This window comes from Phyllostomus discolor, chromosome 13 (genome assembly GCF_004126475.2).
Source record: "Phyllostomus discolor isolate MPI-MPIP mPhyDis1 chromosome 13, mPhyDis1.pri.v3, whole genome shotgun sequence".
Classification (NCBI taxonomy): domain Eukaryota; kingdom Metazoa; phylum Chordata; class Mammalia; order Chiroptera; family Phyllostomidae; genus Phyllostomus; species Phyllostomus discolor.
Genome location: NC_040915.2, coordinates 40,799,566 through 40,823,068, shown reverse-complemented (window position 1 = coordinate 40,823,068; position 23,503 = coordinate 40,799,566). Strand labels below are relative to the sequence as shown.

At 71.4% G+C, this 23,503-nt stretch overlaps 1 protein-coding gene across 3 annotated transcripts in view; it reads right to left on the bottom strand.

Moving 5' to 3' along the window:
• The window catches only part of PRKAR1B (protein kinase cAMP-dependent type I regulatory subunit beta), a 42,573-nt gene that overhangs the window by 5,500 nt on the left and 13,570 nt on the right, over positions 1 to 23,503 (bottom strand). For all 3 annotated transcript variants that reach the window (XM_036013972.1, XM_028528138.2, XM_036013971.1), the window contains exons 5-9: positions 16,667 to 16,728; positions 16,125 to 16,171; positions 9,043 to 9,201; positions 4,322 to 4,382; positions 2,127 to 2,248 (exon numbers count right to left, since the gene is read on the bottom strand). In XM_036013972.1, the coding sequence (XP_035869865.1) occupies positions 2,127 to 2,248; positions 4,322 to 4,382; positions 9,043 to 9,201; positions 16,125 to 16,171; positions 16,667 to 16,728 (451 nt within the window). The remainder of the gene's footprint in view (positions 1 to 2,126; positions 2,249 to 4,321; positions 4,383 to 9,042; positions 9,202 to 16,124; positions 16,172 to 16,666; positions 16,729 to 23,503) is intronic.

Below are 23,503 nucleotides of genomic sequence, written 5' to 3'. Positions count from 1 at the left end.
TGCTGGCCCTGGCGGCTGCACAGTGGGGGTGCAGCCGGTGCAAAGGGGGCCGGGGGCTCCGGCCCAAACGCTCCGTGCATGAGGAGGGTGGATTCTCGGCTCGGCCCCTCCAGACGAGGGGGGCAGCTTCCCCTCGTCCGAGGAGGCGGCGGCGGACACGCACGGCGTCCACGTGCTGCAAGGGCACATCCGACCCAGCGTTCCCATGGCAACGCCTCCCGGGCACAGCTGGTGTGAGAGCAGCGGAATGTCACTCCCGGGATTTCACGGGAACCGGCGGGTGGGGCCCAGCTGCCCCCAGGCCTCTCGGAGGTTCCCACAGGCCAGCAACGGGGAGAACACCGCAGGGGGGCCTGCTCGGCGGCCGGGGCCCAGCCCCCGGACACCACGCCCTCCTCCGGAGGTCCCCTGTGGAGCACAGCCCAGCCGCCACTCTGGCAGCGCCTGGGGCAGCCGGGCGGTCTGCCTGCCTGCCTCCCGGGGCCGGCACCTTCTGCCCCCTTTCCGCCAGGACCCAGCGGCCTCTCTCCTGGGGGAGGCCGGCCGAGGCCTCCCACCCGGTGCAGCCAGCCACCCCTGCAGGCCCCACTGCCGGGGCCTCTGGGCACTGCCAGGCCTCCGGTCACTGGAAGGGGTGCTCAGACGGCCCAGGCTACCTCCCACCCACGGGCGGCTGCAGGTCAAGCCTCGCAGGTGACGGATGCCGGGGTGTCCGAGGGGCCGGTGTGAACCCTCCACTCGCCGCTTTGAGGAAGAGAGGACAGTGGCACCAGACCTACCAGTCGGGGGGTGCCCCAGCCTGCACCCCGACGCCGTGCTCCTCACGGAGGCCCCCACCCCACCCCCTGCCCATGGGCGCCCCGGTGGGAAACGGGCTCCGCAGCCGGTGCGGCTGCATGCCGGCCTGCCCGTTCCGGGACTCTCCGGAGAAACCGAGCAAACGGGGTGAGAGCCGGCAGAGGTGCCCATGGGGACGCAGCCACTGGGCCTCGGCTCCGGGCTGTGATCCCGGTGGGGCCGCCCCGGCGCCCGGCGATCCGTCCATGCCCTCCACACGCATTTCTGATGTCTCTACCACGGCCTTGGACGCCGCTGGGGCCGCATCCCCAGGAGATGGTGGGCAACGGCCAGTGTGGAGCCCGAGGCCCACCCCTGGGCTCCCAGTCACCGGTGCCGGGCCCCAGGGCCGCCTCTCAGGCCCCTCCAGGTGCGGCCAGGCGGGGACGCAGTCCAAGTGGCCAGGCACCGCATTTTTAAAGAGAAGTAAGAAATCAGATTTTCATGGGAAATATCCTGGTCTTTAGATATTGGAAACTTATCCGCACAAAATCGAAAACTCGAGCGAGCAGGCAGGCACACACCACGCCCCCCGGGGCTGAGCAGCAGCGCCCACCCCGAGGAGCCCCCCCCCCACCCCGTCACAGCCCGCGGCTGCGGACGCTGGCAGACGTGCCTCACTGAGCATCTGACTCGCGGCTCTTCCCGCCCCCACGGACAGAGCCCCGCGCTGCGGACACTGCGCAGCCCGGAGGGCGGCCCCCAGCGCCGTCTGCCCCGCTCGCTGCTCCGCGCTCCTGCTCCGCGGGGTCTCCCCGGGCGCCCGGCTGGGACGCAGCCCCGGGGTGGAGGGGGCGCACTGGCCGCCGCAGCTGCTCGCCCCCATCAGTGACGGGCGCAGTGAGGCCACCTCGGACAACAGCCCCAGAGCCACCTGTCGCCGGCCCTGGGCGGGGGCTCACGGATGGGAAAAGTGAGTCAGGCGTCTCCAGCGAGGAAACCTGGCACCGTTTTCTAAAATTAAACTTTTAACCCGAGACAGTCACAGACGACACGCAGTTGTGAGAAACGACACAGCACGATCCCCGGGGGCCGCTGCACACCCAGATTCTGACGAGGGACGGGACCGCGGCCAGAGCCCCGCCCCCCGAGTCCGGCTTGGGGCCACGGGGCGGGGGGGGGGACACCCTGTCTTCGGAGGAGGCCCCTCGGCTCTCGCCTGGAAGACCACTGGTGCGGGGCCCGGGCGTGCCCCAGCTGGCTGAGGAGGACGGGGTGCGGGCTGGGGGGCGGCAGACGGCCCACCAGAGTCACGCCCCAGGCCCCTGGCGCGCCCCCGCCGCACTCACCTCCGTGATGATGAAGAAGTCATCGCCGGGCTCCCCCTGAACCACGATCTTCTCTCCGTCCTCAAACTGGGCCGGCTCCAGGGCGTCGGCCACCGTCAGGCGCTCCCACTTCTCCAGGGACTCTGGGGGGGGGGGTGCAGGGGGACAGGGGCACGTCACCCTGGCGTCATCTCGGGGACTCCCCCAGCCCGCAGCTGCGGCTGAGGCGGGATTAACCAGACAGGAGGACTCGCGGGAGAGGGAGCGTGTTTCTGGGCTGGGGGGGCCCAGGGCGCACACCACACACGGGCGCCCGCGGCTTCAGCGCGGGGCTGCCCTCCCCGTCCCCGGTCCCTGGTCCCGGTCCGAATGTGAAGGTCACTTCTCTCACGCTCAGGTGACCGGCGCCACCTGTGCTTTGTGACGGTGGAATCACAGGGGGCCTCGGGGCTGCAAAGGCTTGGAGTCACTCAGAGGGGCCGCAGCGGCTGCCCACTCGGGAGAAACACCACTCCTCCCCACTCCAGGGGCTGGGGGGGCGGGGGGGGGCACCTGCGGCAGCTCCAGGCCCAGTGGGCTTCCCTCATTTGAGGTCAGAGCACGTGACTCCAAAGCCAAGTTCAACTTGAACCCGCGCAAACCCGCCGTCTTCCCACCGCTTCTCACAGCTTCCCTCCCCACCGACACCCGTCCGTCACCCTCAGCAGGGAAAGAACCAACGTGCTTCTTTCCAAAGAACACACGATGGCCTCATTAGCTTTCCGTATTAACTGCCTCCTGGCGAGAGCAGCTCCCCTGGCCAGTGCCTACCAGATGCTCCTCATGCAGGTCGGCAGCTAGAAACACGAGGCGGAGCCTTTCCTTTCGAGCGGGGCTGCGAGCAGGGGCTTCTCTGCTCGGACCTCCCGTCGGCGCCGCCCGCTGCAAAGGCCCGGCTGCCCACCGGCTCCGGGGCGGGCCTGGGAGCCCGGGCTGGCCGAGCGCCTCGCGGACACGAGCGCGCAGCGGGTCTGCACCTTTGCAGGCGGCCGCGGCGGCCGCGTGCGCTTGGCTGTTACTAGAAACCCGCTGCCGTGAGCGCTCCCGAGGGTGCCTCGCGCCCACGTGACGCCCTCTCGGAAGGAAGGTCGAGAACCCGCAGCGCGGAGGAGTCGGCCCCGCCCCTGCGGCCCGGAACTCAGTGCCGAGGTTTCGGGCCCTGGATCCGCGCCCTGCGCCCTGCGCCCTGCCGCTCTCTTCGGCCTCTGCCCCGGGCTGCTGACCCGCGGCTCAACACGCCCCCCGCGGTGGTCTGGGTTCTGTTTCCCTGCATGCGCCCTCTTCCTGGCTGGGCTCTCGTCCAAGCAGGACGTGGGGGCGGGGTGGGGCGCGGCCGCTGCTGCGCGGAGGACCAGCCCTGTGCCCGGACCGGCTCGCTGCTCGTGGTCCCGGACTGGACAGGTGCCTGCCTGAGCCGAGCGTCCGCCCGGCGCGCCCCACCCCGCCCCAGGGGTTCCCGGCTGTTCCTTGCTCCTCGCCGCGCTGTGTTCCCAGACAGGGGACATGCCTCACGCACAGCCCAGCCCTGGGTTGCTGGGGCCGGGGCACCGCAGGGGTGCCGCCGGGGTGCTCCCCCCAGGGTTCCCGGAGCCGCCAGCTGGGCTGTCACTCCCCTGCCCCGTGGGTCCCTCCCGCGGGCCAGAGCTGCCCTGTCCACTACAGACGCTACTGCCGCCCACGCTCACTCACTTCAGTTCATCCCATGAACACGCTCTCAGCCCCAAGGGCGGCCCACAGCCGCCCTCGCCAACGCCCCACTGGACGGGCTGTCCCCCGACAGGCCCCGACACCCCCAAATCAGCGGGAACGTCACCGACGTGTTCATCGGACCCCAGGATGGGAAAGCATCCTAGTGGGGCGGCACCGGGAGCAGCCAGACCTGGGGGGGCAGCAGACCGGCGGGGGACGGAGCCCCGCCCCACCTCCGGCACTGTTCCGGGGAAGCCCCAGCTTCCGCTCAGACGAGGGCACCGGCGGCACAGGGCCAGGCGGACAAGCAAACACGGCCGAGACCAAGGTCGGCTCGGGGCCGAGAAACAGCGGTGTGTGTCCGTGCACGCATGCATCTGGGTGTTCACACGCATGTGTGGGCGTGCATGTGTGGCTGCAGCGTGCGTGCCCCCCCCGCCCTGCCCCGTGGCTGCGGAAGCTGCCGGCGCCGGCGCGCCCAGACTGACCGAGGATGGAGACCTTGCTGAGGAACTCCTCGTACATCTTGCGCTTCCGCAGCGTGCTGCCCTGCGGGAGAGAGGGGACGGTGAGGCAGGCGCGTCCCGTTCCCCCAGGACGCTGAGCTCGTCAAGGGACACCCCCGAGCGCACCACGTCCCCCTCCCGGGGCCCGGAGTCCAGGGTGCTGCTGCCGGTTCCCACGCCTGGTCCCCCAGACAGAGCACCACGGGGTCGTCCGAGCGGCCCCCCGCCAGCCCCGTGGGACTGCTGGCCGTGTTCTGGCCACGGAGACAGCAACCGCAGTGATGGGCAATCTGAGCAGCTCCATGAGGCCCCCCACACACACACTCCCTCCTGCTGGCTGGGACTCAGAAACGGTGGCTGGAGCCTCCGCAGCCGGTCTGGGTCTTTGCGAGCAGAGGTGCGAGGTGAGCAACGCTGGTTCTCCGGTCTCACAGAACCGCCCCCCAACCCGCCCCAGACTGACCTGCCAGGGTTCCGGAACCGACAGGTGCAATGAGGTTTAGACCATGTTTTGAGTTTTCCCACGCCCGGTGTGGCAGCCAGCCTTGGCCTCCGCCCCCCAACCCCCCTCCCAGGAGTCCCATTCTGCAGGGGCTGGGGCTAACCAGCCCGCTAAGGGCATGGTGAGGAGGGCCCCTCTGAGACGCCCGGAGCTGTGCTAGGAAGGACTCGGTGGCTTTGGCCTCGGCCAGTCTCGGGCGGCTCCGCCCCAGGCAAGCCTGTGGAGCAGCTGGCACCTCAGGCCGAGCACTGGCACCCTGCGGGCGAGCCACAGCATGAGCAGCCCCCCACCCGTCAGGCTCGAGGACCACGCAGCCCCGACCGTCCCCACGCTGGGCCACCTGGGGCACCGCTCCCTCTGTGGCCCGAGAAACTGTGTTCAACAAAAGTTCTACCATTGTCATGGGCCACTCCGCTGGGGGGCTTCATGACCTGCCCACCGCTGACACGTGCAGCCAACCCTAACGGCAGGGGGTGCAGAGCCCCCCGCAGGGAGCAGACGCAGCCCCCAGCGGGCCCTCAGCCCCAGGCCGCTGGCTGGATGGGGAGAGACACACCTCACGGGGCAGGAGAGGGTGCACGGGGAGAGGCACCCGGAAAGAGCTCAAGGACAAGGGCCAGACAGGCAGCATGGGGCACGGGCCGCCAGCCCCCAGACAGCTATGACAAAAATGCGACAGCCACGGAGGGTGGCAGGGAGGTCAGCACCCAGCACCGGGGATTTTCCACGGCGGTGCGCCCTGCACCTCGAGGTGCTGCAGCTGACCTTCCCCTCGTGTCACCTGCGGGGCACGGAGCGTGTCCAGTCCCCCCCCATGCCCCCCCCACGTGCCCCTCGACACAGGAGCCGAGTCCGCACAGGAGGGAGTGCCGAGCCCTCAAAGTCACAGGCCCCGAGGACGCTGCTGCCCCTGCCCTCGGCCACACGTCCCAGGGCCTCACCCGGAGGACGTGCAGGCCACCCAGCTGAGAGAGAAGGGGGCTCATCCCCCGGGCAGTGAGGGGGGGGCGCCACCTGTGTCCCTGAGCCTCAGAGTGGACCCCAGGCCCCCCGAGGCTGCTGCTGAGGACGGGGCCTCGACCACCGTGTCCTAGGCTGTTGGTGTTGGTGATGAAGGGGGGATGAGGATGAGGATGATGGTGATAAGGGTGATGGTGGTGGTGGTGGTGATGGTGGTGATGAGGGTGGTGATAAGGGTGATGGTGATGGTGATGAGGGTGATGAGGGTGATAATGGTGACGACGATGATGATGGTGATGATGAAGGCAGACCACGAGAGACCCGGCACACTCTCACTCCAGTCGCCGGCTGCCCGTGGCCCGAGCCCCTAGGCCAGGCCCGGCCTGTCTGAGCTTCAGCGTCTTCCCCATCGGGAGGGGAGCGGCTGGCTCCAGGCTCTCTGTGTCTGTGACCCGGGCGCCTCCCTCCCTCCGGGCTCTGCCTGGAAGGCTCCTTGTGTGCTCCCACGGAGAGGCGGGGACGCCGGCCCCAGGGCAGCCTGCCCGCTGAGAGATGGAGTCAGAGGGCTGTGCGGACAGGCGCTCGCCATGTGTCCGCGCCCGGCGGGTCTGTCCCTGGGAGAAGTGGATGGAGGAAGCACCCCCCCTCCGCCACCGCTGCTACCGGACACTCTCTGCCCCTCGGGCCTCTCCAGGGGTGCGTCGGAGAGGGGTCACGGCCTGCTCACACCTGCTGGGCTGCTACGGGGTGGGGTCAGGGCTGAAACAGGATGCCCCCGCCCAGACTCGAGGCCCACGCTGCAGAGCCCCACACGGGCAGACACGCCTCCCCACCGCTGCGGAGGGCCCGGCGTGCGGCCTGCCCACCGCCCCTCGTGGGCGCCAACCTGCCTGCCAGCCTCACGCGATCGGGACAGGGAGGCTCGGCCCAGCCCCCTGGCCCGGCCTCCTCAGATCCCTGCCGCTCACGGGGAGGGCATTTGTTTTGAGAGATAATTTACGATTCGCAGGGATCACAGCAGTGGCGCCCACTCGGGGGACCGCCGGCCGTCCACTTGGGGCCGAGACCCAAGAGCTCCCTGTGAGGGGCTCACCATCTCCCTTTGCAGAACGACGGTGGAGGGCAGCCGGGCCCCTCGGGAAGGAGACCCGCTGTGTGGGCTGAGGGGGGCACCCCTGCAGCCAGGCTCCTGGGGCGGAGGCAGCAGGGGGCTGGGCTGGGAGCCCGGCTGTGCGGGTGTCCGGGAGGCCAGTGTGACTCCGGGGCTTTGCAGGGTGTCTGCCGGCGCCCCCTGACCGGGCTCTGCCAGGTGAGGCTGGTGCTGTGACCCCCTCACGCACCACAGGTGTGCGGTCTGCCCAGGGTCACAGCAGGGGAGGAGGCCCGCGGGGGGTCTGAGGGGATGGGGACTGGCCAAGAACTCGGGACATCTGACCCTCAGTCCCAGGGGCCGGCAGCTCTTCAGTGGCCTCCTCAGGGTCCCAAGTCGGGGCAGTGCCCGGTGGGAAGAGCAGGCAGGTGCCGATGAGAGAGGCTGTGAGGGTGGGAGGAGCTGAGACAGGGCTGCCTGGCCCCGCCTCGCCCCTGGGTCGCCGGGACCTCGCCTCACGGGCAGCTGGAGCCACAGGGATGGCAGTGGAAGGACCTGGCCCCGGCCCCACCCGAAGCCCTGCCGTGCGGCCCAGCCCTGCCGCCTGGGGAAGCGTCTGTCCTGAGACTGGGGCTCCAGTGTCTGCACAGCCCAGGCCGAGGTGTGGCCCATTGGGCGCACCACCTGAGCCCCAGGGAGCCTCGCGGCCCCCGCCTGGAGTGTGCAGCACGGGGCCTGCCGGGAGGGACGCCACCACCCGTGGCCAGAACTCTCAACCCGCAAACCCGCGTCGTCGGCAGACGACGCCTCTGGGCCCCAGCGCCTCCCCTCACAGCGACAGTGCTCCATCTGGGGCGTTGCTGTGGACCCCGGGCATCGCCCTGGGGCAAAGGGGACAAGAAGGGTCAACCCCGCCCTGTGGCCCCACTTTGCAGACAGGGAGCCGGCGGGCGGGGACTCGGGGCCGTGGCTCAGGTGCCGAAGGTCCCAGGCCAGCGGGCATCTGGACAGCCCGGCCCAGTCTCCACCACAGGATTCCGACCTCAGATGCCCGGGTCCCACGTCAGACTCAGGTGAGCACAGGGCCTGGAGCTTACAAGAGAGGGGGACGGGGCGGTGGGGGAGTGCTGGCCCTCTGGGAGCAGCGGAGAGAGGGGGGGACTCTCTGGGGACCCAGAGCCCGCGCTGACAGGCCAGCCGCAGCCCTGCCCCTGCGGACACCACGACGCCCTCCCCGGGGCCTGCGCCCGCGGGTGGCGCGGCCCAGCTCCACGCTGAGAGGGCACAGGGCGGCCCACTCGCTCGCTCACGGCGTCGACGCCCCACGAGGGCCTGGCGCGGCGCCCCGGGGACACGCCCTGTGGCGGGCACCCTGTCATTTTCCAGCCGGCGCGAGCGGCCCTGCGGCCCCCAGCGCGGCGGAGGCTATTCTCGGCCCGCAGGGACCCCGAATTAACACAGAGGAAGCGCCAGCCGCCTCGGCGGTGTGGGAACTTCCCTGAGTATAAGGTTCCAGCCACAGAAATCCCACAGCCCAGAAGGGCTCAGCCACCGGCCGGAAGGCGGAGGGAAACAATGGCTCCCGCGGCCCCGGGGCCAGGTGCGTGTGAGGGCGGACTGAGTGCCCCTCCGGAACCGCCCACCTGGTGCGGGGGGAGGGGTGTGGTGGAAGGACACCCGGGGGGGGGGGGGCAGCGGACGTGGCGGGGAGGGCGAGGGTGGCCGAGCAGGTTCGAGACAGGCCAGAGCGAGAATGTTCCCTCCGGCACCGCCCGGGCACACGGCCCTCCCCGGGGCCTCCCAGGGGGGCGCTCAGTGCCGGGGAGCCCCTCCCGTGCCTGAACAGCTGCTGACCCCCCAACCCCTCCTGCGTCACGGCAGGCCAGGAGGGGCGCAGGCAGACACCGGCCCCCACCGCCCCCCCTCCCCTCCCCCGCCGGCTGAGGGGCTCCCGAGCGGGGCAGCCCGGCGACACGCCTCCTCCAGGCCCCCAGGGCCGGCTCCCGACCTCCCCTGAGACCCCCCTCCCCACGAAAGGGGCGTCCCCAGACGTCCACGGCCTTTTAGGAAGCCTCCCAGACCCCCCAGCGCACCCTGCGGCCCGTGGGGGGCTCGGGCGGGGGCCGCGGGGAGCGCCTGCCCGTCACCCACCATGAGGATGCGGCGGTAGCTGTCGCGGTCCAGGCCCCAGAGCTTGAGGCCGGTCCTGGCGCTCACGGTCGCCGCCCTGGGGGTGCCGTAGATCAGGGCCAGCTCCCCGAAGCTGCCGCCCTCGCTGATGCCGGTCGCCCAGGCTCCGTTCACGTGCACCTGGGGACGCACGGAAACGCTGCTGGGACGCGGGGGGGGGGGGGGGGCTGCACCCCAAGGGGCCCCGCCCCCGCCCAGCCCTGCTCGCTCCGGCCCTGGGCCCTCAGAGTCCAGCTCTGATGGGACAGGCCAGGGCTGCAGGTGGAGACTGCCGCCCGGGGCCCCGTCTTCGGGGAAGGGGGAAGCCGACCCTGCCTCCTCCCGGGCGGGTCTCCCACCCAACTCCGGACAGCGACAGGCCTCTCCAGGCCTCGGTTTCCCTGGCTGCACGCTGAGCAGCGAGTGCGAGGACCTGGGTGGGCATCCCTGCGTCGCCCCCCAGGCCCTCTGCACGTGGCGGGCTCCTCCGCCCCTTCGTTCATCCTCTGCCACCTCCTCCCCCCAGTGGCCCCTCCCCCAGCCTGTGTCTCCCCGGGGCCTGAACTCCCAGCGGGGTGTCCCAGCTCGGGCCGCAGTCAATGGGACGGCCCGGCCCGGCCGAGAGGGCCCCGGACAAGACCCCCTTTCAGCTGCGTGGGCGCCGCCACGCAGCGTCCCTGCTGTGCGTTCACCGCCCGGCCGCGCGGCCTGCGGGAACGGGGCGGACTGTCCATGCATTGTCCATTATGTGGACGGAGTGCCCGCCGTGGCCGGACACAGAGCTGGCTTTCTTCCCCGGCGTCCAGGGGCCGAAGAACGGCTCCCGTCGGCGCCCTGGGCGCAGACCGGGGAGAAGGGGCCGAGACGCATCACGGACGCCACTCTTGTCCCAGTCAATGACTCCTTATCTGCGCCCGGCAGAGACCGCGCCGCGCCGGCGGGGCCCGGGCCACCACCACGGTTACAGGGGAGTGGGGACGGCGGCTGGGCCAGGCAAAGCCCCCGGAGGAGTCGGCGCGTCCTTCCAGAGAAGCTCCGCGACCGAGGGAGCCCCCACCGGGCCACGCCCGCCCGGTGCATGGACTCACGTGCGTCCCGCCGAGGAGGGGAGCCCGGTCCCCCCTGGAGGCAGCAGGGCGCCTGCCTGGCTGTGCCGTGGACGAAGGACGCCCGTGCCGGGGTGGGGGGACACGGTCCAGAGCCTGTGCCTCGCTCTCTCGAAGGGGCCCCGAGCCCACGGGAGGGGGCGGTGCGGGCAGTGGTCAGTGCGACGGGCCGGACGGTGGGCGCCTTGGGCCCCCGTCTCAGCCGGTCCACCCACGGCATCGGGTCTGGTGAGACCCCGACTGGGGCGCTGTGGACACGTCTGTGTGCTCGAATCCTGCGTGTGCCGCTCAGGTCTCTGCCTCCGAGGTCGAGCTGCGGGGTCTGTGGGGCCCTGGCGTCCGGCGCATCACAGGGAAGAGGTGGGTGTCCCTCGACCGCCACGTGTGCCTGGGGGCCGCGGGCTGAGTCCGCCTGGGTCCACACCCGTGCAGCAGGGGTCCGTCCCGGACAGCGTGGGAGCCACACGCTGCCCTCTCTTTCAGGAAACGCCGGGGGTGGCGTGGGTGCCGTCTCACTGATCAGTTTCCCGGGGGGGGGGGGGGGCCCTAAGGCTCCCCCGCCAGCTCCCACCAAAGAGCTCAGGGAGCCAGAGACGGAGGAGGTGTCTCTGCAGACCCACCCCTGGGGGCCGAGACCCCAGCTTTCCACGGGGCTTCCCCGGAGCGGGGTCTGGTGCTGCAGGGCAGGGTGGAGGGCCCAGAGCCTGGACAAGGAGCCGTGCGGACCCCCTTCCTCGCCAGAAGCCCCAGGAGGCGTCAGAGAAAGCCATTGTGTGGCTGCGGACCGGCCCCACAGAGCACAAAGGGCCGTGTTTCTCAGGACACTGGCCTCTGTCACCACGGCCAGCACAGCGCCCGGCCCCACCCCGTGGTGCACACAGGGGCTCCTTCTTGCTTTGTTTCATTTTTGTGTGTTTTCTTCTTTTAAAAGATAAACAGTGGGAGGCTCCACTGGGCTGCACACACTCCCACCCGCCGTTCCGAGACCGTCCCTTGGTCTGTCTGTCCGTCCGTCTGCCCTCTCAGCAGCCAAGCGTGCGCCGAGTGCCCTTGGGCTCAGGACTCTGGGAGCTGGGGAGGCTGCCAGCAGGGGCTGGGCGCCCAGGGAGGGGGCCAGACTGCTGCCTGCGCCCCCCAACCCCCGACGCCACGAGGCAGACAGTGGGGCTGAAATGCTGCCCCCACAGGCGGACGCAGGAGCCAGGCCCCCGAGCTGCCCGCCGGGCCGAGGCGGGCGCCACTGTGCGGCCTCCGCCCCCCAGCTCCCGCCCCCGCCGCCACCTGGGTGAGGCAGTCCCTCTCGTGTGTCCCCAGGCGGCTGCGTGTGTTTTCTCAGGTGAGAGAAAGCTAATGGCCCGCCTCCTCCTCCCTTCCCAGGCTCCCGCCACCAAGCGGGGCGAGCATCTGTGCAGGTGAGCCCACACCTGGGTGCAGACGCACCTGCGTCCCACGCCCCCCTGCAGGGCGTCCCCTGTGGCAGCAGCGGCTGGGCCCACCTGCTCTCGCCTGCAGGCCCAGGAAGCCCCACCCCTCACTCTGCTCCCCACCAGGTGAACCCAGCCCCCTCCCCGACGGCTGAGAGCCCAGAGCACCTGGTGGGGGAGGGGCTCACTGGCTTGGTGTTCACCTGAGGTGCAAAGGCGTCGCCCGTGGAGCTCCCGTCCGTGGCACCCGGACCACGTGGGGCGGCCGCTCGCTCGGGCTGCGGCCACTGCCGGGCGGCGGGCGGGCGGCCGGGCAGCCTCCCTCCCTCGGAAGCCCACACCCGCCGCAGCTCAGGCCCCTCGCCCGCCCCACCGGCACAGAGGCCCCACGCGCACAGAGGCCCCCCCACGGCCTGGGGAGGGCAACCCGGTGGGGGGGGGGGGCGCTGGGCAGCCAGAGAGAAACCTCACACTGGCTCTGGGCCACGGCCACTCAGTTCACGGGGTGACGAAGCAGCAGACGCCCCGAGATCAGGGGAGAGATGCCCACACACCCACGTCCACGCAGCGCTGTTCGCCACAGGCGACAGGTGGAAGCTCCCCCCGCGCCCCCCGGGCACCACAGAGAGTGGACAGAGGAAATGAGAATGACCGCTCGGCCTTAAACGGAAAGGGGACGCTGACCCATCCGGCGATGCGGACCGGCCTGGAGGCCGCCACGCCGAGTGACCAAAGCCAGACACGGGGGGTGGGGGGGGGACAGACACGGGCCGACCCCAGCTCCACAAGGTCGGTCCCTGGAGTCGCAGGGTCCCGGGCAGGGAGTGGGGGGGTGCGGGGCGGGAGGCGAGGGCGGGGCCGTGCTCGTGGGGACGGGTCTCGGCGTGGGACGGCCCGAGGGGACGGCGGCGAAGGCCGTACGCCCGTGGAACGTGCTCCAGGGGCCACGTGAGACTCCTGGGCACAGTGGACTCCCGCCCACTGTCACTCTTCCAACTGCAACTGAGGTCCCGCCCACTGGCACCCTGTGCGTCGTCCAGGGAGGACGGGCCCAGCGCCAGGCAGACCCCGAGGGACGGGACGGCTGCCTCCGGCTCGGGGGCCTCGCTCCCACCTCGGAGGCCGGAAGGCGGCGCCCCAGACGGCCCGGGCGGGCGGGGCCGCAGGGAATCCGGGGCGGGAGCCTGGGGCGGTGCGCCCGGCCCGCGGGGCGAGGGCGGGAGCCTGGGCCGCGGACAGAACTGCCTCCGGAGCCCGCGGGGCTGGCAGCCCAGCGCCCTTCCGAGCAGAGATGCCACGTTCCCGGAATAAAACAAATTGCAGATATTTCTGTGCCTCGGAGAAGGATCGCAGCTCCGGGCGGCACACACCCCCCGGCGGGCGCGTCCACCGTCTCTGGGAAACCGGCCTTTAGACCGGGCCTGGGGCTTCTGGCGAGCGGGCACCTGGCCGAGACCCAGGGCCCCCGGCCTGAGGGCAACGTCCACTCCACAGCAGGGACAGTGCCCAGGACGCCCAGACCAAGCCCCGCCCAGGGCCGGGGAGGGGGGGCCCTGGGTGGGGGGGTGTCAGACACCGGGTGGGGGCAACAGTGCAGACTCAGGGTCTGCCCTGTGCTCCCCCACCCGAGGGACACCAGGCCGGCTGCAGCTGCCCGGCCCCCTCAGCACCTCACCGTCCCCAAGTGCCCACCCCCCTGCCCCCTGGGAGGCACCTGGCAGGAGTGAGGGCAGCGCCCCGGCCTCAGAGAAGCCGCTGGGCTCCACGCCTGGGGACAGTGACACTGGTGACAACGGAAGAAGTGTCCCTGTAGCTCGCCCAGAGCCAGCCTGCCACCCCCCCCCCCCCGGACGCCCGACCCAGCGGCTCAGATCCTGCAGGTGTGGCTCCCCCAGCACTGCCACCTGCGTGCCCACCCGTGCCCGGCTGCCCCCCGGGAAGTCTGGTGGCCCTGAAGGGCTGTGTGGCCCCGATGGGCACCGGGGGACAGCCCCGTGTGTCTCCGCTGTCCCACGTCCAGGACGGCAGCCGGGACGCAAGGGTCCGCGCAGACACCCTGGCCTGCTGAGGCGGGGACTGGGGGCAGGTGGGCCTGCCGAGACCACACGTGTAGGGACCCCCAGGTGTGAGGGGGCCTCGGTTCCCTCACGGAGTGCCTCCCTGTGTCCCCTGGCCCAGAGAAAAGCCAGCGTGACAGCAGGGACCGAGGTGGTGAGCAGGCAAAGCGGCCCCTCCCACCTTGGGTTGCAGACAGGCAGAGGGGGGAGGGTGCAGGGGGGTGGGGGGGGGGCTCAGGGTCTACAAGGAGTGCTGACCCGCTGGGCCTAAGCAGGTGAGCCGGGCACAGGACGGGCGTGTGCAGCCAGGGGCCTACCCCAGGGGAAATGGCCCCAAACTGCAGCACAACCTGCACCTCAGCCCCGAGGCTGGAGGCCTCCCTCGGGCGGGGGCCCCTGGGGTCTGGGAGCTGGAGCAGGCGGCGGCCACCAGCCTCTGCCAATGGGGGGCTCTCCTCCGAGCAGGAGGCGGGGAGACGGGGTGGGTTTGCCAGCAGGCGGTGGGGTGGGATGGACCAGAGGACAGGAGGGCACCACCAGGGAACTGAGGGGGACAGAGGGCCCCAGCGCCCCAGCGCCCCCACCCGGCACTGGGAGCTCACTCAACCAAGGCGGCTGGGAGCGCAGCACCCGGCCCCGGACGGGAGGGCTGCCTGCCCCCACGGGCCAGGGCCTCCTCCCGAGACCCGACGCTGGCCCTCAGGCTCCTGGGGAGCAACGGCGAGGAGCTGGGGCCGGGGCACGAGGGCGCCTGCCTGTCTGTGCGCTCGGGAGACCCGGGTGGGACGGGCGGTGCCCAGTCTCACGGCACTGAGCCCGGGAAAGTCGGCCACTTGGAAGTGGAGGGCAGGCCCCGCCCGTCACGAGAAGGGGAGTGGAGGGGCGGGCGTCAGGGTCCGGGCCTGCGTGTGGGCTCCCATCGAGGGGGCACAGCCTGGTCCCCCAACATCAGGGTGGCCGGAGAGCGGCGCCCGCAGGGCTCTGCCTGGGCTACGGGGGCTCCCCCGGGCAGACCAGAGACCGAGGGGGCACGAGGGCGAGGATGGGGCGAGACCTGCACCCTGACCTCCTGCCAGCACACACCAGCCGGCACGCAGCGGGGGCTCGGGGGGCCCGTGGGCGAGGAGCAGGCACGGGAAGGGCAGAGCCTGGGTGCAGGGAGGGCAGGGAGGGCCAGGGAGCGGGGCCTGGACCCCGGCCCTCGGCGTCCCCGTGCCAGTGTCCTGGTGAGGATGGTGTGCAGCCGGGGCCCCGTCCGTCTCCTCTGCTTCCTGGGCTGGTGCTGCCGTCGTTTCTCCTCCTGGCCCGAGGGGAAGCCGGCAGGCGCTGACTGTGCGGGCTGGCAGTCTGAGCCCAGCGTGGGGACCTCACCGCGGTCTGGGCCTGCCCCCTCCGCGCACTTCCTCCACGGCCTTTGGCCCCTGCCTCAGTCTACCCCTCTGCTGGGAGACGGAAGCCCACCCTGCCCAGGCAGGAAGGCTGCCCGTCCCGGGCGGAGGTCAGGACGAGCAGGGATCAGGACTCCTGGGGGGGGGGGGGGGGGGGGGGGGGGCCGGGCCCTTGGCCTGGTGAGTGACCTCCCAGCGAGATGCCCGGGTGAGTCATTTCCTCCGCTGCCGCCTCCGGAAGCCGAGGGCCGCCTGCCCGGTCTCCAGAACCCAGCGGCAGAGGACACAGACGGCCGCTCGGGAGACAAACAGGCCCGCGTCCCCCAGAATAGCGCGGCTGGACCGGAGGCGGGGCCCTGAAATACCCCGGCCGGGGCGGCACCACCGGCAGCGGGGGAGCCGGGGCCACCTGGTGGGGCTGCCGGGTGCCCCATCCCAGTGCCGGTGTCTGAGGCTTGGGGGTGACTCAGGGGCCAGCCTGGGGCGTGGCGACTCCTGGGGCCTCACAGACACGTCCCCACTGTGCCCTGGGGCCACAGGCCCCCGAAATGCGGGGCGGGCTCCGCCCCTGCCCTGCGGCCCCATCGGAGGACGTGCACCCCGTGGGGGACGCCCACGACCTCTCCGGCAGGGGGCCGGCCCGACCCCGCAGCAGGTGTCTGAAGGACAGCAGCCCCACACCAGTGAGGGCCCCAACCCCGGGGGACAGAGCAGGGCTGAGTGAGGGCAGGAGGGAGCGACACCCACTGAGGCCAGCGGTGCGTTCATGCCCAGCGCAGCCAGTGATGCCTGATGCACCTCGGCCACCGGCCGGGCGGAGTCCACTCCCAGGGACCCACGGGCCCGCACCCAGGACGGCAGAGGAGCACCGCCAGCCAGGTCTCCTTCCTGAGTGCGCCCCGATTCCTTTCTGTGCCCGTCAAGGGGACTGGATCGCTCCCGGGGCCAACATGTCAGAAATGTGTCCCCCCACCCCCCCGGAGAGGGGGCCCCTCTGGGCCCCAGCCTGCCGGTGCCCTGGCGTCACGCAGAGCAGGACAGGTCTGCACCCCGAGTTCCAGGTTCCGGGACCGGCCAGGCGGTACTCACGTCCACCTCGCCTTGGTCGATGACGTAGAAGTTGTCGCCTTCGTCCCCTGAAACCACAGAAAAGGCACCGTCCGCCCCACGCCAAGGACGCGGAGGCCGCCCCGCACCGCCCCCTGCCCCGCACCGCCTCCTGCCCCGCGCCGCCTCCTGCCCGCGCCCAGAGCGCCGGCCCCGCCTGCTGGCCAGAACTCTTCCAGTGAAGATCGTGGGCGCTGACGGCGGGCGCCACTCGGCGGTGTGACGCGGGGGCTCACGGAGAAATCGCGGCGGGCGGCCCACGCACACGGCGCCTTCTCAGGGCGGTCGCCAGGTGTGACCGCCGCCCCCGAGCCTGCCCGCCGCCCCGGCCCGTCCCCAAGGCCGGTGCCACCGCCTGCTGTCTGGAGGCAAGGTGACCGAGCAACGTGGTGCCAGCTGGTCAAACAGACCGTTCCTGCATCTCGTTGGTGACTCCCCCAAAACACGCAAGGAGACGGTCGCACGAACAGGTTTCCGTGGGGAACGCTCTCAGCGGACTGTCCCCGGGGAGGACAGGGACCCACCTTGCTGGATGACGGTCTCCCCGGCGATGTGCGTGACAGGGAACATGGCGTCGAATATGTCGCTGAAAAGAAGACACACTGGGTGTGAGCCCCGCAGGGGCCCCGGCGTCGGACCCCAGTCCCTCCCTCCCCTCCCCCAGGACTCAGTCTTGTTGGAACAAGGTCACGCTCACGGGGGGGGAGGGGGAAGGGGGGAACAGCCCCCCAAGTCACGGAAGCACAGAAAACCCTTGGCGCCCCGCCACCACCTGCTCTGTGCCCGGTCGGGTTTGCTGTTCGGGTTTCACAGACACCAGGTGGCACCTCGTGCGTCACCCTGGACTCCACTCAAAACAGAGTGACAAGAGGCAGGGGACCCTTCTCGCGTCCACGTGGAGGGCTTGGGGTCCTTGTGGTTTTAAGCCGAAGCTGCTGACGGCGGCCACGGGGCCACCTCAGGGACGAGGAAAGCGAGGGCCAGCACCTGTGGGCCCCTTTGAGTCTCGCTGAGAAAAGTGTCAGACGCCAGAGGCTGGGGGGGGGGGGGGGGGGGGGGGCGCAGGGGGTGCGGAGCCGGGACGCAGGCTTCTTCTGCCCTCCGGGTGGCGGGGAGCAGAGCCCGACACCCGCCCCGGGCCCGCGGCGCGTGCGCACCCATGGAAACCGGCGGGGGGTGGGGGGGATGACGAGGGCGAGAACGACGTCGAGAGGAAGCCCCACCCACCAGGTGCAGAGACGGGCCCCAGGGTGGCTGACGTGTGCTCCCGAGGTCGGGGGGCAACCGCATGACACCCCGACTCCCACACTCCCTGCGGCCTCCGCCCCGAGCCTGGCCCGGCTGCTGCTTGGACCTGCAGCTCAGAGGGACGCGAGGAAGGAGGCGGCCGGGACCGGGGGCAGGGGCGGGGCGGGGACGGCCCCCCTGGGGGGAGGCGGGGGCGGCCACGTCGTCGTCAAGGCTGCACAGCAGCGCCCCAGACCCGGCGCCCAGTCTCCGAGTGGGATCTCCCACTGTGGGGTGGGGCGGGGTCTCCCCATGCTTTCCTGCCGGCTCTAAGGTCCCACTGGTTCTCCCTGGACGCTGGAGACTCGGGCCACGCACGACTGACTGCCGTGACATCTTTAAAAAAAAATGTGGGCCTCCGGCTCCTCTGGAAACATCAGAGATCCGGCCAACCAGGCCCACCCCTCGGGGCAGGGGCCACCGAGCTGGGTCCCCGCCCCCCCGGGGCCCGGCCTCCCCCGGTCGGCCTGCAGGGACCCACGGGCCTCCCCACCCGGGGGCTGGGCCGCGCAGTCGGGGGAGGACCCCCCTGGAGCGTGGAAATCGAGGTGCCAGGTGCCGGCACACCTGAGCCGGGCTCACGGCCACTCCCACCAGGTGCGCGTCCGGCCCCCTCAGAACGCAGGCCTGGAGCCCGGGACGGTTCCCAAGAACAGCTGCCCAGCAGCGCCCTTCCCCCAGCCGGGACGGCGGCAGGCAGGGAGAGGGCCGAGGATGGACGGCCCCTCAGTTTCCAGGACCTGCACAGGCAGGAAGAGGGTCCCAGGCCCGGCCCGGCCCCCCAGCAGGCCAGTGGCCGAGCCTCGGTTCCCCGTGACCGGGGCCCCACGCAGAGCGCGCTCCTGAGCGGCCCCAGCACGTGGCAGCCGGGGGGAGGGGGGGGGCATGTGCTCCACCAGGGGCCGTGCCCCAGTGTCCCCCGCACACGGGGACCTGCCACCCCACCCCCTGCTCCTCCCACTGGGCGGGACGTCAGCTGCCAGCCCCGGCTGGTCCTGGACACTCCGCCTCCCAGCCAGCTCCCCTGTCTCCAACAGCTGGGGCACAGTGACCCCAGGTGGCCGGCACCTCCAGCCAGCGACTGCCCCGCGGGGGGGAAGGGGGTGCAGCACAGACACAGAGTTTAGAGGACACAGAGGCTCTGGGGGGAGGGGACCTCCCTCTCTCTGTGTCTCTGTCCCTCTCCTCTGGCCGCAGCGTGGCCCCCACCCCGCCTGCTCCGTCCTGCCGCAGCAGCTCCTGCCGGCAGCCGGAGCCACCGTGAGGAGACTTGGGCAGAGCGTGGGGGCGGGTGGGCCATGTCCTCCGAGCCCTGAGCTCCTCACGGGGCCCGCAGGAAAGCAGGGACTCGGCAGGTCCTGCCCCCTGCAGGGTTGGGGGTGCGCGGGAGGTGGGGTCGGGTGGCAGGACTGGCCAGGACAACCGGGAACCAGGACGCCTGGGCTCAGCCCCCAGCTCTGCTGCCCACTGCCCCGGTCTGCTCCACCTGTGCCCTGAGGCCGTGACCCCGCCTCCTGAGGCTGCTGTGGGGGCAGAGCGTCCACGGGTTCCAGGGCCGGGGCCACTGGCTGCCCCCCGGGTGGCACCCCCAGCGCAGGCGGAAGCCGCAGGGCGAACGGGCAGAGGGCCGCCCCCCCGCCGGGCTGCGCCCCGCCGGGGAGAGAATTCCCAGACGCAGCAACCATGGCTGGATACGTGCAGGTCGGACTGGACTTCACCTAACCCTGAGGTTTTGTGCTTTAAAAGGCACCGTCGGGAAAGCAGAGAGATCAGATGCAGGCGGGGAAGGCATCTGCAAGCCGCGTGAGCTGGAAAGTGCTCCGGGACACACAGAGCCCTCCCCGGGCCGCGGACCAGGGCACCGGGAGCTCAGAGCCTGAGCGGGAGGTCCGCACGGACCCCCACCCGTGGGAGCGGGCCGCCGGCCCATGGCAGCAGGGACGCACGTGCCAAAGCCGCGCCCACGTGGCGACCGGACTCCAGAGACGTGCCGGCGCGGGCAGGGGCGCGGAGACGGGGGGCCGGCGCGGTGTCCCCCCGTGGACGGACGGCACCGTCGGAGCGGCGGTCGCTCCAGACAGCAGGGGCTTCTTTGAAAGTCAGACGTGAAGCAGCACACGACCCGGAAACCCCAGCGTCGGGACCTGCCCCCAGGGACCGGACAAGGGGTCCCAGGCAGACTCGCGCACAGGCCACAGCCCCGACCTGAAGGTGGGGGGTGGGGAGGACCCCCGCATGAGGCTCCCCCCGCAGCCCAGCCCGGCCCCCCGCACACAAGGACTTGGGGTCCACAGCCGAGAAGCGGCAGCACTCCCTCACCATCGGACCGAGTCGCTGGGGTGAGGGATGGGGAGGGGAGGGGGGCCGGGAGCCCCGCCCCGGCGGCCTGCACGCTGGGCCCCGGCAGCTGCACCGGGCGGCGGGGCCTCCCCCCCCCCCCAACAGCTGTTCCTGAGTCAAAGCGCATCTTTGTTTCCCGCTCTTGGCAACTGTTGCCTTCTCTGAGGGACGAGCGCGGACCAGCTGTCTGCCCGCCCGCTCCTCGCTCCTCGGGGTGGGAAGGCGGAGCGACCCCGAGTTGGGAGGGTCCCGCCCCTGCCGCTCCTGCCGCCCGCCCGAGGGCCACGAAAGGCGGTCCTGAGAAGGCGAGACCGGGAAACTGGCCGACACACGACCTGACGCCCGCCGTTCGTCGGCAGGGGGTGGGGCGCACAGCAGGGTCCGACAGCGGAGTGGAGGACCCTCCGCCTTAGAGGGGAGGAAGTAGGGTGCACCCGCCACAGCCTGCACGAGCCACGAGGACCCGGGCCTGGAGAAGCGGGCCGGGCGCACACTGTCCGACCCTCCGGGCCAGGTCCCCGTGCGGCCGAGTCCACAGGGACGGCAGGTGGGGCGGCCCGGCCGGGGGAGGGGCGGGGGGTCCCAGACTGAGTCTGAATGGGGGCAGAGGGCGTTCGTTCCGCCGACGGATGGGGGGGCGGCGCAGACACAGACGGCGTGACCGTGCTCGCCACCCCCCCTCGAAAGGGGACACCCAGCGCGGCGGCCGGTGGGTCCTGCTCCTGCGCGGTGTCCCCGGGGGGCAGTTCCGGGAGAATGTGAACTTCCGCACGGCAGAGGAGCGTCCTGGGCGCGGCAGACCGGCGACCCCGGGGGAACGGCCCCGCCACGTGTTCGACCTCCCCGGCCGTCAGACCTCGCCTGTGTGCACACCGCCCGAGAGAACCCGCAGGGAGAAGAGGACCAGCCGGCGGACGACAGCAAGTGCAGGGCCGGTCGGCGACCCGCAGCCCGACACGGCGGACCGCAGGGCCGGGCGGGGGCCCACCCCCACCCCGAAGGAGCCGCAGGACCCACCCCCCAGCCGACCGGCCGCATCACGTGCAGCCCCCCCCTGCCCCCGGCCCTGTGCCCCTACCCCGCACAAAGTGACCACGTGGCCCCTGCTCAGAGGTTAGCAGTTGGGGGCGGGGGGGGGGGGGCCATGGAGCGTCACCAGAGAGCAGGGGCCCCTGAGCACAGAGCCCCGGATGATGCAGGTCCCGCCCAGCCGGGTGCCACCTCCTTGTGAGACAGGAGAGTGAGCGCGGAGGGCGGGGGGTGGCCACGGCGCAGCCCACGCCGCGGGGCCACCTTCCCACACGTCTCTCCATGTGCTCGGCCAGCCCCTGCGGCCCCAGCGCGCAGACGCCTGGGGAAGGAACAAGGGTGTGTCCCCGGAGAAGACACCAGAAACTGTCACCCCGGGGAGAGACCAGGGCCCTTCCGGTTGCTTCCTGCACGTTAAAAAATAAAACAACCCCCCCCAAAAACCACACTGAACGCCGTGGCTCCCCACGGGGTCTGGGGCCCGGCCCAAACTCAGCTCGCCCGCACCGGCTCGCTGCACCGCCCACACCTCAGCTCTTCTCGCCACACCAGGCGGCACCTGGAGGCCGCACACCGCCACACTCCGGAGGTTTTCAAACGCTGCAACCCCAGGCCAGACCCCCGGCAGGCTGCCCGACGGCGGCCCCAGGGCAGGGGAGCCCCAAGTTCTTTCTCTCCTGACCCCCCAGCCCTGTGCGTCCTGTGGCCTCGGTGAGGGAGTTCCAGGAACCCTGCCCCCCACGGGCTCCATCCACAGGCCGGGAGGCGTTGCCCGGGCCGGTCCAGCACCGCCCCACCCTGGCTGGAGTGTGCACCCCAGCCTCTCCCAGGCCCAGCGGGGGGCCTTGGGCAGTGTGTTTCCCTGCTGTGGGCCTCTCTGCTCAAGGGCACGGGGACGCCGCCGGCACGAGGGCGGCACGAGGCTGCAGGCTGGCTCTGCACACGCCAGGCGGGCCGGGGCCGCGGATCCCTGCCCCCCACCCAACACGTGTCCACACGCCCCAGGCCCACGTGGCCGAGGTCTGCGAACCTCGAGGTCTCAGCCCAGAGGGAGCCCAGCTGCGTCCAAAACGAAAATCCAGTCTCCGCATGCTCAAGCCATCAAGCACCCCCTCCACGCAGCCCCGGGCTGTCCAAGACGCTAACTCCGCTCTCCAGCCCTGCCGGAGGGAGGCACTGGGGCCCCGGAGCCGGAGCCCAGCTTGTGAAGGGGGGGCGGGGGTGAGGGGGCGGCGAGACTGGCCCCGGGGCTGCTGTGAGTGAGTGCACGGACCGCGTGTTTTTCCCATCACCTGGGGACCCGAGCCAGTCTGGGGAAAACAGGCTGTGGAGACACTCGGGGGGGCGGGGGGGGGGGAGGACGGGAGGACAGACAACAGGACGCAGCTGCGCGGGAGCCGGCCACAGCCAGAGGCCTGTTCTAATTAGAGCCGCAGAGAGCCGGGCGGCGGCTGGGGCGGCCGCAGGGCGAGGCGCCCTCCCCGTGAGCTTCCTCCTAATCGTCGCGCCCGGCTCCCTCCCAGGCGAGTGCACTGGTCTCAGGGGCCCCGGCTGGGGCCAGCCCGGAAGGGAGCAGAGTGAACCCAAGGGCCCCCAGGTCCCTCCACCAGGCCAAGGTCACGCCCTTGGGGCCAGGCCAGATGCACGGCTCATCTCAGGGCTCCGGCACCCATGGGCCACCTTCCCCTGACCAGCGTCCCAGGAAGGACCTGTGTCCGCCCTTGCTCAGCAGCTGACCCGGCGAGGAGGCTGCACCTGCCGCCTCCCCAGCTGCTCCCCTCGAGGAACGCACCTCGGCAGAGAGGCCGTGCGGGGCCACCCAGGCACGAGGACACCCCGCTCCAGCCCCAGCTGGGACCAGCACTGCCTGGCCGGGAGCAAGGGGCGAGGGGCGTCCCCTCGCTGGCCCCAGAAACCTTCTCCTGTCAAGGGAGGCGGACACAAGCCGGCCCCAGAGCCTCCCCGCTGGGTCCCGGGCCCCAGAGCAGCCCGCCTGCCTTCCTCGGTCCCAGGGTGGAGCAGAGGGCAACACTGGGGACTGGCCTTGGGGACCCAGCAGGCCCTCCTCACACTGCGCACTGAGGCCAGCTGTTGGGTCCATGAGGACGGCTGGGCCAGCGCCGGGGGAGCAGAGCGGCAGCAGGGAAGAGGCCCCCTGACCCCACCTCTCCGCTCAGCCAGAGGGTCTCCAGAGAAATGGAGGTGGTGACGGTGGTGACGGTGGTGATGATGATGATGAGGGTGATGGTGGGGATGATGGTGATGATGGTGGCGGTGATGAGGGTGATGGTGGCAGTGATGATGATGGTGGTGACGTACCCACGGACACGACTGCACTCCGTCCCCACGAAGCCCCCGAACAGGGAGCATCACTCCCACGTGACACCTGGGGACACCAAGGCTCAGATGATGCCATCACTCAACTTGTAAATCACATCACACCGCTGGCTCCTGCCCAAAGGCACTTGAACACACCTGGAATCAGGCAGTGAGTGTGAGTGGTGTGTGCATGCGTGTGTGTGCGATGCATGCATGTGCACATGTGCACTGAGTGTGTGTTTAAGGCCGCTCCAGCCCCACCCTCGGAGCACTCTGGGCTCCCTGGTCCTCACTCATGCCCACGGCCCAGCCGGCCAGAGCCCAGGCCCTGCAGCCTCAGGCGGCCGGGACACCAGGGCCCCCACACGCCCAGGGTGAGCCCTGCA